This window comes from Lissotriton helveticus, chromosome 8, assembly GCF_964261635.1.
Source record: "Lissotriton helveticus chromosome 8, aLisHel1.1, whole genome shotgun sequence".
Classification (NCBI taxonomy): Eukaryota; Metazoa; Chordata; class Amphibia; order Caudata; family Salamandridae; genus Lissotriton; species Lissotriton helveticus.
Window position 1 is genome coordinate 1,569,497,782 of NC_136069.1, and position 13,596 is coordinate 1,569,511,377.

General features: G+C 49.1%; 1 protein-coding gene across 1 annotated transcript in view; it reads left to right on the plus strand.

Annotated features, from left to right (window-relative positions):
• Positions 1 to 13,596, plus strand: part of WDR73 (WD repeat domain 73) — an 87,268-nt gene that overhangs the window by 37,300 nt on the left and 36,372 nt on the right. The window contains exon 6 of the mRNA XM_078658569.1: positions 3,756 to 3,920. Coding sequence (XP_078514695.1) covers positions 3,756 to 3,920 — 165 coding nt within the window. The remainder of the gene's footprint in view (positions 1 to 3,755; positions 3,921 to 13,596) is intronic.

The window sequence follows — 13,596 nt, forward strand, 5'->3', positions numbered from 1 at the left end:
CTGCGCTGTCCGGTGGTATGCCCCTCCTTAGCAAGTCGGGTGACTCAGGCAGACGCTAGGCCCCACTGGGCCGCTGCCTTTTCACCTCACAGGCGCATGCAGCTGCTCACTGGCTAGTGTCCCTTGTTATTGGGCCGTTCGTAGCCTCCTCCAGGCCTACAGTCAGAGCCGCCCTGGTCCACAGGGGTGTGACAGCTCGAATTTGCAAGGCGGGCGGTTGCGCCAGTCAGGCTGGCCCCTACCTCTCCAGGCTTCTACCTTCACGTCTGTGCCGCAGCTTTATCAGCTGTGTTCTGGAGCCTAGGCAGCGCCGCAGAAAGCACCCGGGGGAGAGGGACTCCGCACTCCCCGCTCCACTGCCGTCCGTTGGTGACCACAGCAGGGCAAGGATGCAAGATTATGGCAGTTGATATGGGTGGTCGAGCTGGAGAGACTGAGAGAAGCATCTCACTCTGCCACCATCTTGGCTACGCCCCAAACCGGTCATTTTTAAAGCAACAGCACCTTCTAGTAACTTATCAGTGTCTTCCTTAACCCTAGTTTCACTAGAGCTTCCTTTACCAGCAGGCTTGCCAGTGTTAGTAGTGGGACCCCTGCAAAATGATTCTCTTTAAAAAGTTTGTGAAATTGTTTGTGATTTTCCTGGCTTTTTTCAGCTGTATTACCTTCTGTTGAAGCAACTCAATCCTTTTTGCAACGTCAGAATATAAGACTGTGTTCCTGTTGAAATGCCTTAGACACTTGCTGAAGCAGCTCTGTGAAGTCTATCATGAAGTGCAAGAAATAAAGAAATGTCTCTGACTTCATGTCATGAATCAATCATGTTGCTTTGTGTGAATATTCATCACTACCAGCAGCAAGATGCTCAAGATGAAGTACTGTAGACTCCTAGTTTGACTTAAGCGTTGTTGCAGTGCTGACTTGCTACCCATCCGATTTGTTGCAATCCACTAAAATGTAATGCTCTTCAAGATTCTCAGCTATCTCTCTAAGTTCCCTTCTCCGCTAAGGTGAATAATAATATAATTTGAAACATCCTTTGAGTACCTCTTCACATCCAGATAACATCATTCACAGCAAGTTTTAGATTGTGAGCTACACAGTGCACAACTGCGATGTGATCGCATTTGCCCCCCCCCTTGATGTGTGGAGACTTCGCCCAGTAGCTGCTTCACAGCATCAGATTTAGTGCCTAGGTTCACAGCAGCACTGTCTGTATTCAGACCAATGCATTTCTGACTGAGAATATCCAGTGATATACCCGTGCTTTGCAGACCAAGCAATAATAGCATTTTTCACTCCGGACGCAGTGGAGCTTTTCATGCTGGCAATATAACACAGATGGGTAACCAGGGTGCCTTCACAAACTAATCGTACATAAAACTGTTCCTGTTCTGGTTTTTCTTTGTCAGTTGACCCATCTGACAGAACACTGAGGAACCTAGCATTTTCCATCTGTGATCGGATTGTAATTTTTATGGTCCATGAAATTGCATTACAGACTTACAGCATGCATGATCGTTGGTATAATTTTCCTAGTTCCAGTCAGGATTGATCTTTTTCTGCAGTGTGCAGTTTTGGAAACTTAATAAAACATAATGGGTTGTATTGAATAGAATGTTGACGTGCCCGATATTTGCTTTCATGTATTTTTGTGATCAATTTGATTATGCAGGTCTAATATCAAGATATCACCGCTAATAACAGCCAATGTACATATCAAGATTGGCTGTTATTAGCTGTGATATCTTGATATTTGATTTTCTTCGGTGTCTAATCCTTTAAAAAAATTATTGTAATATATAAGTGACGATGACATTAGTAACAGGTCTGGGATGGCATTTCTGTAAATTGCAGAAATTTAGAACTAGCACTCATTTGTTTTTTAAATAACATAGCTCTATTAATATTTTAAATGTATGTCTTTTTCAAAGTGATTGCCTGCGTACTCTTATTGTATGATATTATATATGGTTCATGTTTGTCATTTCATGTATATCTTTATATTGTGAATGAGTTGTGTTTGTTATTTATCTCAGATGTCTTGTTAGTATTTATGTTTTGTTTTATGTGTATATTTTCAGCCCTGATGAAGTTCCGCCTAGGGAACGAAACTCGTTGGCTCATGTCCAATTTTTAGATATGTTCTACAATAAAAGAAACTGCTGGACTGATTTGATGACTCTGATTTCATTCCTGGTGCACCTTCTTTTCGGCAACAGAATCGGTCCCGCTGGACACCAGTTGAGCTTAACTGTGGCAAGCTCAAGAAGTGGATGCACAGGACACTTATTGATTGTATATAGGGATTGAGGTGCTGAACCTTTGTTCAGCCGCTGTTGGAAGTCTTTTTGTTGATATAGAGAAGACATAGTATCCGCAAGATTAGGAAACGTCCTGCAAACTGCACAATCTAAAACTTGAGACTTTTTTTAAGCTGGTCTCTTCTAGGACAGCTCAGTTGGTTACTTTTTCTTCAATCACTGCCCACTAAAAATATTAACAGCATTTCTGTTGTACAATTCTGTCTTTTTGTTTGAATATACTCCCTATGCTTTTTGTGGATTTCTTCTAGTGACTTCCTTTTCCACATTGCTGAACTCTCTCGCGTTATTCAGTGACGTTTTAGCTCCAGTGGTTCTTCCCATCCGCAACCTGATGTCTGTCATTGTTGCTGCACTCTCTGCCTGTTGTCTGCCTGCTCGTCACTAAATAGTCAGCAATCCATGTGTCCTCTGAGCTTCAGAATCTTGCAAAAGAAAAAGAATAGCTGTAACTAATTTAATATAATGGGAACTATTTACAAACTACTAATTGTAAAAGCTTTACAGTTTTGCTTTTTGGCTCTACTTCCTGCAAAAGATGTATGCAACGTGTGCACAGTTTACCTGTCACAGGCCCTGCCGAACTTGGTGTTCCATTCAAAGGTTGATAAGAATCTTCACTTCTAATGCTATTACCGTACACTTCTACCAGATATGTTTCACTAAATGTAATAGTACTCATCGTACTGACCTTAGGATGGAAGGCTGAGTCTGCCTTGCTGGTATTCTAACTCATGCCTTCCTGGTTTTTGGTCAGTGAGTGTTCAAACCTATACTAAGCGTACGATTTTAAGTTGTTCTTTTAAAATAGACATTTTACCTTTCATTGAAGCAATACGGAGTGTTTACGTCAGTGGTGTAACAATGTGAAATGAGCCCTAATACAGGCAATGAAAATTGCACCTCTTTCCCCCAGTTAGGTGGTAAAATGCAGAGGCCTGATTCTGGCCTGTTGTAGTTCCACTACACATGCTGCACCATTGACAGTTTTGCCCCTGATTTTAATGCATGAAAGCGCAAGTAGGCAGTTGCTGTACCCACTCATTGGGGGTCCCCAGATTTCAATAATGATTTAGTGGGGGTCTGTGGTTTCAGTAATGATTAAGTGGATGTCCTCAGAAGTCAAAAGGTTAAGAACCATTCATCTGTGGCATGTAATTTCTCAATATTACATAATGAGTGTGTTCCAGAATTATAATAATGCTTACTAAGTTTAGAGAAAAATTGTACAATTTTGAAATTGTTCAATTTAACAACAGTTGCTACATGGTTTTCTTTAACTTAAAATGTAATTGTAAAATTATTTGAGATTGTTGCTTTGATGTATGATTGTTTAACATCTAGTATGATTTTGTTTTTTGAATGGTGTATCCCCTTTAAAAAAGCTTTTATAGGTTCTTTTAACATTTTTTTGTGCTGTTTTTTAAATAGATGTGATAAAGCCTCTGAGTCCAATCCACACAGAGAATGGAGGCGAAAACCTGTGGCATAGAATCGATACCATATGTACAAGGATCCCTTGTGTGCTTCATGGGTCTAAGGTCAACAATGTGCGGGTTACAGAATTGGAGTCTAACAAACATCTTTATGTACTTGGTAGGTCCTAAATTTGACATTTAATTTCTTCAAAAAACAGTATTATCTTTTGTATGTCTGAGTATAGCTGCATTTGCAGGCACTGAATGCTTAGTAGCTACATAGTAGAGTTGAAGGAATTTACCATGTACCCGAAGTGAACATTTCCAAAACTTGTGCCCAAAGTGGCTTTCCCCTCACAAGATATAGGTACTAAAGCGTGAGTCTGATGATCGCCACAAACTTTGAGGTGTGGACTACAATATTTCCAACTCCACACCTTGGAGGCAGTTGTTCTTTCGTCTCTAGCGGTTTGAGCAGGTTGAGTATGGGGATCCATTGGGACGGGACGAGCGGTACGCCCTATTTGGGCCCCGTGTTGGAATATCCTGCGACAGCTACTTATTGTTTGCTGAAGTATTGGGGGGGGGGTATATATGTCGCTTTGTGTTTCATATATATGGACTTGCAGCACGCCCCTTCACCAGAATGCTCACTGTGATATTGGAAACTTTCACCCTGACACACCATGAGTCCTACGGTACTGGATGATCCCACGGGTCACATCCATGTGATTTCATGGAATGTCCGAGGCATCTTGGATAAGATGAAAAGGGGGGGCTTAAACACTCTAGGGGAATGGAAGCTGACATTTTGCTACTACAGGAAACGCATCTAGGCACCAAAGTTTACTGCCTGGCCATATATGATTACTATCAGGTGTTCCATTTCGGGTTAGCGGTGGGTTCCAGAGGTACATTCATTCTGATTCAGCGCTTTGTCCCCATCATGCCTAATAGGACCTGGGTAGACCATCAGGGTAGGTACACAATGGTCACAGGCACTGTGTATGGTGAGCCCCTCACACTTTTTTGTATATATGCCCCTCTCCCTCTTGGAAAGTTGCTCTAGTTGCTCCACTGTGGGGCGATCTCCTGGTGCAGTTGACGGTTGGGGGAAGGAGGGTTGGAACAGCGTAATGAATCTCTGAAGTTGACAGATGGCACTCTCGATGTCCCTCAACTGATACTTGCAGGTCCTCGTTATCCTCCATCGCATCCTCATTGGGGCTGGTAGACATGTGGAGAACACATCACCCCTATAGGGAAGGGGACACCTATTTCTCCACAGTACATGGCTCCCTCTCCTGTCTTAATGATTTCTTTATTCTCAATATGTGCAGAGAGACTCAGAAGTTACCATGCTAGCTCAGGGACTGTCCAATTACCCCCGATAACCCTTAGACTTCACATTGGGCCATTGGCATCTCTCACCATGGCTACTACAGAGCCCGGACTGCACATCATATGATCCATTGAGGAGTATTGTGTCCTTAATGCTGACAGGGCGTCATCCGCGAGGACGCTGTGGGAAGCATTTCAGGCAACATTGTGGGCTGAAGACATTAGTTACTGTGACGGAGAATGAAGACATCGGGCACAGGACCTCGTAGACTCTGAATTGCAGATGCAGACATTAGAGGAAGGTTCTCCAAAGTTAGTCCTGGAGAGCCGGAACCATGCCAGATTTTTAAGATAACTACATTTATCTAAATGTGGCATGGATCTGGCCCTCCAGGACTGACTTTGGAGAACCCTGCACTAGAGGAACAGAACCATTGGGTAAACTGGCATATGGCTCAGCAGCAACTGGGGCTTGTGCAGCAGCGGTATCAGCAGATGCTGGCGGAGCAGGCCAAGCACTCCTGGCTGGGGGCACAGAGTCGAATATATCAATGGAGAGACAAATCAAGCAAGATGCTCCATAGATTGTGCCAAGCCACCCAATATTCCCCCTCCATTCCTTTGAATTGCGATCCGTGGCCGGAAGTCCATAGTCGCGCATGCAGTTGTGGAATGTGAGGGGAGCCCTCCCGTGAAACAAATGCGTAAGCGCCCTACATCCCCCCCCCTCGCCACTGCCGAAAGGGTCCTTCCTGTAAGGCCGGTGGAAAGGCCGGATTAAAGTGAATGGGGGTGAAGGGAGACGGAAATGTGGTCCAACGGTCGTCGCCAGAGACCGTGTCCCACACCTTCAGAACCGTGCTAGTGGGAGTGCTAATGTAAGCATTCTTCGGGCGGTCCACTTTGGGCTTCCAGATCAAATCCCAGATTGACCTCCCCGCCACGGCCCTGTCCATATGCAGCCAGTGTTTCTCAGAGAGCTGCTGGGACCATTCCACTATCACCCGCAACTGCGCAGCTTTATAGTATAGGAGCATGTCAGGGAGCCCAACGCCTCCCTCTCCCCTCGGCCGGCGCAGCATCGTAAAGGGAATACGAGCCCGGCCACCCTGCCAGACAAATTTCAGCATCAACGTCCTTAATCTGCGGAAGAAGGCCAGATCAATAGGTATAGGGAGGGCCTGAAAAAGGTATAAAAATTTAGGCAGGACAACCATTTTAAGAGCATGTATCCTGCCGAGCCATGAAAGGAATTTCGGCTTCCATCGATCCAGGTCACATCGTATCGAATCCAGCAGGGGGGGAAAGTTGGCCGCAAATAGGGATCCTACAGTAGGTGTGAGGCGCACTCCCAGATATATTAGGGAGGTGGGAGCCCATGGCAGGAGCGTCAACAAACGTACCCGGTCGACTTCCGCAGAGGACAGGGTCAGGTTCAGGATGTGTGACTTGTCAAAGTTGACTTTGAAACCCGCCACCGCTTCAAACCGGGAGAGCTCCTCTTGAATAGGCGGTAAGGACTGGGTTGGATCCCTTAGGGACAACAGGACGTCGTCCGCAAAAAGGGATATTTTGTGCTGTTCCCCTGTGAAGGGAAGGCCCTTGATGCGGTCATTCTCCCGTATTGCCAGGGCCAGGGGTTCAATACTTAAGGCAAAGAGGAGAGGGGAAAGTGGGCATCCCTGTCTCGTACCTCTGGTATGAGGAAAACTGGCAGACCGATGACCGTTAATCAGCACCCTCGAGGTAGGACGATTAAAGTTCGCCCGAATCATTGTGAGGAAGTGGCGCGAAAAGCCAAAGGCGGATAGGGTGCGAAACAGGAATCCCCAGTCGACCCGGTCGAAAGCCTTTTCGGCATCTAGACCCACCAGCACGGCTGGAAGGCGGAATCTGGAGGCCTTCTCTACCAAATGCAACACCCTCCGTAAGTTGTCATGGGTTTGCCGACCCTTAATGAAACCGGACTGGTCCGGGTGAATAATGGCCGGCATCAGATCCTGCAACCGGCGGGCGATGATAGAGGAATGCAATTTAGCGTCCACATGCAACATGGCTATAGGGCGGTATGAGGCACATCTGGAGGGATCCTTCCCCTGTTTGGGGATCACGGTGATCATAGCCTTGGCCATAGTGCCAGAGGTCTCCCCAGTGGCCGCCATTTCGTTGAAGAGAGAGACCAAGTAATCGACTAGCTCAGATGCCGCCATTTCCTGGTCCCACCGGACACGCCCACTTGGGCAGGCCACGCCCCTTCCAATCAGATTCCCCACTCCCATAAAGATGTTCACTTGCCGGAAGCGCAGCGGACGAGCTCAGCGGGCGCGACGATGGCGCGCCGAAGGCGTGCCTAAGGCAAGCCCGTCTGCTCCCGTCCGCGCCAGACCGAGCCAGGAACCAGGCCCGGGGGCTCGGCCGAGGATTTCATATTCCAGAGACTCCCTATGTCATCTCAAGCTGCCCGCTCTTCCGTTATGTTCCCAATCATTGAGAGGAGAATCCTGCTTCACTCACTGCCCCCACTGTCCCTTCAAACTCACCCCGTCTATAAACGAGGATCACCTTAAAACGATCATCAATCTGGGTCTGATTAACTGCAGGTCTCTGCCCAAACACGCTCATGAAATACATCTACTCATTGAGGAACACCATTTAGAGATTCTGTTTCTTACTGAAACATGGCTTGCGCCTGACTCAGATGCGGATATAGTACAGGCACTACCTCACGGGTTCCTGATACAACACCTGAACCGCCCTAAGGGCAGGGGAGGAGGAATTGCTGTTATGTTTAAGGAGTCCTTCTCATGTAGATTCTTCGACAGCCCCTTGTCGGACTGTGAAAACACGCATTTTACCATCCAAATATCCCCCAGTATCTCTCTTTCAGGAGTTCTTATCTACCGCCCACCAGGAGCCATGGGGCAATTCCATAACTCCCTTCTGGAATGCTCCTTGGCTTTGGCCAGTACACTGCCCAACCTCCTAGTCTTAGGGGACCTTAATGTCCACTTTGACAATAGCAAAGATGATATAGCCACAGAACTGATCTCAGATCTAGCAGCCCACCAACTTCATTTACAAAATCATGTTGCCACACACAATCGTGGGCATTTGCTTGATCCCATCTTTTGCAACTTTCCTGATCTGGTGGTAGGTGCACCGATCCCTGTGCCGTGGTCTGACCATCTGTTCATTCCGTTCAGGTGGCAAATTCAGGCCTCTCCTCCTTCCATCCAAGCATCTAGCAGACCTTCCCGCCCATGGGCGAAACTTGACATCGACAAATGGAAACAAGCATTAGAGGACACCAGGCCGCAACCCGAAATGAACCCTCTTCTAGCAGACGTGGCTTTCACGTCCTGGATTGTAAATTCCTTGGATACAGTTCTTCCCAAAAAACCCTACCGGAAACCGAGGAAAAAAGCCACCTCCCCGTGGTTTTCTCACGAGATCCGCCTCTTAAAGAAAACTTGTAAGAGAGCGGAAAGAGTATGGAGGAAAGATTTTGACCCTAACAGTAAAAATGACTATAAACGGACTATTCTCATCTACAAAAAGGCCCTAAAAACTGCTCAAATATCGTTTTTTACGGCAAAAATTAGCGAGGCCTCTTGGGCGTCCAGAGAAACCTTTCAAATCGTGAAAAAACTTGTAAAAATCCCGGATCCAACTGTCATGAATAATCTCTTGGACAACCACTGTAATGAGCTAGCCACGTTCTTTGACTTGAAAATACAAAATATACTTCAACATCTCCCCCCCCCTTCTTCCTGTGGATCCCCCATCCCCTCACTCACTGCAGTGCCAGAACCTTGACACAGAACTAATTGAGTTCGCTCCCATCAACGAGGCAACTTTAGGGCCCATTCTTCAATCGCTTAAAAGTGGGTCCCCGCATGATCCAGCGCCAGTCAGACATCTGAAACAGGTTGCGTCCAACGTTCTGGCACCAATGGTGAACCTGATAAACACCTCCATAGAAAGTGGATTGGTTCCCGCAAGTTGGAAGAAGGCTGTGGTCAAAGCCTTAATCAAAAAACCCAACCTTGACCCTGGCAATCTGGTCAATTTCAGGCCGATTTCTCTTCTCCCCGGTATTAGCAAGTTGGCTGAAAAATTCATCAATGGTCAGCTTTCAAACTATTTGGAAGCCAATGCACTGTTAAAATCATCCCAGACTGGATTCCCCCCGGGCCAGGGCACCGAAACAGCGCTTGTGGCGGTGGTCGAAGAGGCTAGGAAGATCATTGATGCAGGAGGATCAGTGGCAGTGATCCTCCTGGACCTCAGCGCGGCATTCGACACCGTCAACCACATCATCCTGGCAAAGCGGCTTGAAGACCTTGGTATTTCAGGGACTGCCCTCTCTTGGCTCAAATCCTATCTTCATAACCACTCTTTCCAGGTAGCAGAAGGCGACTTTATCTCTAGAGAGACCCCTATACGTTGCAGAGTGCCACAGGGCTCATCTCTGAGCCCGACGCTCTTCAACTTGTATATGTCGCCTCTTGAAAAAATTGTCATCCCGTATGGTATCAAACTTCTGACCTACGCGGATGACACTCAGTTAGTTGTCTCCCTTAGTCGGCAAGACAATCCTGCTATCGACCTGCACTCATGCCTGAAAAACATCGTGAGTTGGATGAACTCCTCCCATCTAAAACTCAATGGGGAAAAACGGAGATAATGGTGTTGGGCAACCAGTCCCATTTCCGTCCGGAATCTCTCTGGCCCCCGTGTATGGGCCCTCCCCCAATCCCCAAAACGGACATCAAAAGTTTGGGGATTTGGTTAGACAATAAACTCACCCTAAATACCCAGGCAAGGAAAACGGTGGGAATCTGCTTTGGCCTACTACGGACTACTCGTAAGATTCTCCCCCTGCTTCCTTTCCAGTCAAGAAAGCTCCTTTTACAGGCCCTCATTCTTTCCAGACTGGACTATGGAAATGCCCTATATCTTGGTGCACCGAAGAAAGTCACAGCCAGGCTGCAGGTTGTGCATAATGCTGCCGCTCGGATTCTTACGGGCACCAAAAATCGCTGCTCAGCTAGACCTGCGATTAGAGCACTACACTGGCTGCCCGTGGAGCAAAGGGTACAATTTAAGACTCTGTGCCTAACCCACAAAATCCTTCATGGAAAAGCCCCACCTATCCTTAAGGACCTGGTTGTTCCCCACATCACGACTAGAACACTCCGATCCTCTTATACTCGCCTTGCCCAAATTCCCAGGATTAAGAAAGCACGTTCTGGAGGCCGGCGGTTTTCCTTTCATGCGTCCAAGATGTGGAATGCTCTTCCACTGGACCTCCGTGCCCAATCCAACCTACTGCTCTTTCGTAAGTCTTTAAAGACCTGGCTGTTCCCTTAATCATCTTTTGCTCCCGCCGACCCTTTCAGATTTTCTGTCAGCGCTGGGACGCTCACAGGCAGCCATGCGCTCTAAAAATCCCTTAAATAAAATAAAATGCAAACGACTGGTAGAAATAGGCGGTGTACCCATCCGGGCCGGGGGCCTTATTAGGTTTCAAGGCCTTAATCGCCTCGAGCACCTCCTCCTTAGTGAAGGGAGCCGTCAGTTGTTCGTTGCTACTAACAGAAACCTGCGGGAAGGAGAGGCCCGACAGAAATGCGTCCTGCGCACTCGGGTCGAGCGAGTCACCATCATAGAGTGCCGCATAGAACCGGCCAAAGATATCCACCTTATCCCCATCCCGGTGATGCACCGAGCCTCCCGAGTCCTGGATCCCCCCTACATATTCCCTCTCCCTCTTCTCTCGAAGTTGGAGTGCCAGGTGTCGGCCAACTTTGTTCCCCTGAGCGTACGATCCTCGACGCAGTCGTAGGAGGGCAAGCTCAGAGCGATTGTTGTAATGCGCCTTCAGCTTCCCCCTGACAGCCGACAGTGGGCGAAGTGTCGCGCGAGAAGGGTTCAATTTGTGAGCCCGTTCCAGTCCCTCAAGTTCCGCCTCCAATTTCTCCCGCTCAACCCTCCGCAAGCGATTAAGGGCCGCATTAAGACCTATGCAGGTGCCCCTCAGGGAGGCCTTACAGGCGTCCCAGGTGTTGAACACAGAAGTGTCCGAGCTCGGGTTAAGCGCCAAGAACTCCCGAATGGCTTTCCTGAGTTCCCTACAGGAGGTGTCATCCCGTACAAGCGCCGCCGGGAAGTACCACTTCCGATATCCATCCCCCCTCAGCGACCATTGCAGCAGAAGTACCAACAGGCTATGATCCGAGACCGAGAGCGGGAAGATCTTAGAATCGCGGACATCTCCCCTGAGTGCCTGGCTCAAAAACACATAATCTATGCGGGAATAAGTATGATGTACGTGGGAGAAAAATGTATAGTGCCTAGTCTGTGTGTGGACAGCGCGCCAGCCATCTATGAGCCCCAACTCCCCCACCTTGTCTTTAGTCGTGGTGGAAAAAACACCAGAGTCCGTCCTCTGGGCCCGGGAACTATCTAGAGTTTGGTCCCACACCATATTAAAGTCCCCCATGGAAACCAGATGGCCCTCAACAAAGCTCCCCATCTTATCTAATAAGCCCTGGACATAGCTATTTTGCTGGGCATTGGGCACATAGACAACCACAAATGTACATAGACGGCCACAAAGCATCCCTTTGACCATCAACCACCTGCCTTCTTTGTCACAACACACTCCCATAGGCTGGAATTGAATGGAAGCCCGAAATAGCAGAGCCACCCCCCTGTGCTTAGTAGAGGCAGAGGACCTATAGATGAGGGGATACTGCCTATGTCGGAGCCGGAGCTCGTCCCTGCGTACTAGATGGGTCTCCTGGAGGCCCACGACATCTAAGTGATGATCCAGCAGATATTTCCACAGCTTTCGGCGTTTCTGCGGGGAGTTAAGGCCTTTTACGTTCCAAGTGCAGATGCTAAGAGGCATAATGATATGTCAGGCCCCCCCCGCTTCCCAGTAGCTAGATCCACAATTCCCTTCACTCCCCAGATCGTGCATCTCCCACTCTCTCTCACGACAGGCGTTCCACCCAGCCCACCCCGGGGCAAGTCCCTCCCACACCTCCGCCCGCCCCAGCTCCAAGATTCCAGTGGCCAACTCCTCCAGACACAGAGGAGGAAGTCTAACTGGTAACCGCTCCCCGGAGCACAATACGGAGTGACAGATGCCGTCCAAAACCTGTAGAACATAACCCGCAAACCATCCTTCCTGAAAGTAAACAGCCAACCGTCGTCACCACCACCAGCCCCACCCAAACACCCTCCCCAATCAAACCACCCCTTCATCCCCCCCTCCCGCCCCCCCCCCCCATCCCCCCCAACTCCCCAAAGACCCAGGACAAAAACAAACAGAGTCCTGAAAGAAACATACCCTGATGGAAACCTCCCAGGGGGTGTGGACGGGGACCCAACATCGGATCTCCCAAGGCCGAAGATCGGGGTGTCTTCTCGAAAAGTACATACATAACCCCGGTACCTGAATGTGCGTGCCCCTCCGGCACCAAGGCTAGCTGCCCGAAGATCAGGCCGCCCCAGAGCTCTGCTGTGACGACGCAGTGTGGCAGAGGCCACAGACGCCACTGCATTCCCACGCTCCTGTAGGCTAGTCGTGTGATCAGGCCTCCTGCGGCTCGTCTCCGGGCCCACTCTTTGCCAAGACGAGGAACGGCGTCTTCTCCGTGGTGAAGGACTGCGATGTTCCGGCGCAGGGGTCTCTTCCTCAATCCCCAGGAGCTCCTTCGCTTCCCGGAGGGATCGGATCTGTGCCAGTCTATTCTGCCATCGGAAGACTATGCGGAAAGGGTGGCCCCACGAGTAGGAGATGTTATGCTCTCTCAAGTAGGCAGTGACCGGGCGAAACTCGCGCCTCTTCTGGAGCGTCGAAGCGGCTAAGTCCTGATAAAGCTGAGGACGATGGTCCCGGAATTGCAGGGAGGGAATGTCCCGCGCCTTCCTAAAGATTCGTTTCTTGATTTGGAAATCGTGCACACATACAAGTATGTCAGGGGGAGGGCCCCCATTCCGCCTGGGTAGCCCCACTCTATGGACTCTATCCATTCTGATTTCCTGCAAGTCCTCCTCGTCTAGGATTTGAAGAAAGAGCGCCTGCACATATCCTCGGAGGTCTCCCGCTTCACCATCCCAAGGTACCGCTCGAATGCGGATGTTGTTCCGGCGGGAACGATTCTCCAGGTCTTCAGCGTGGGCCTGCAGGTCTATGTTCTGTTCCATGAGACGGAGCACGTCCTGTTGCAGTAGATGGACATCATTGGCCATGCTGAGGTCATGGTCTTCCAGAGTGGCCACTCTTTCCCCAAGACCGTCGACATCCCTCCGCACCTCGCGGAGATCCGAGGCCAGCTGGGTTCGGAGCTCGGAGATATCAACTTTGATGGAGGTGAAGAGTTCCTTCATGAAGGCCTTAGTGGCCGGGGCCTCATCGTCAGACTTCCCCGGAGATGCACAAGGGCCGGGGGAGGCCGGGGGCTGGGAGCTCTTAGTTGACCCCTCCTTGCCAGGCTTCC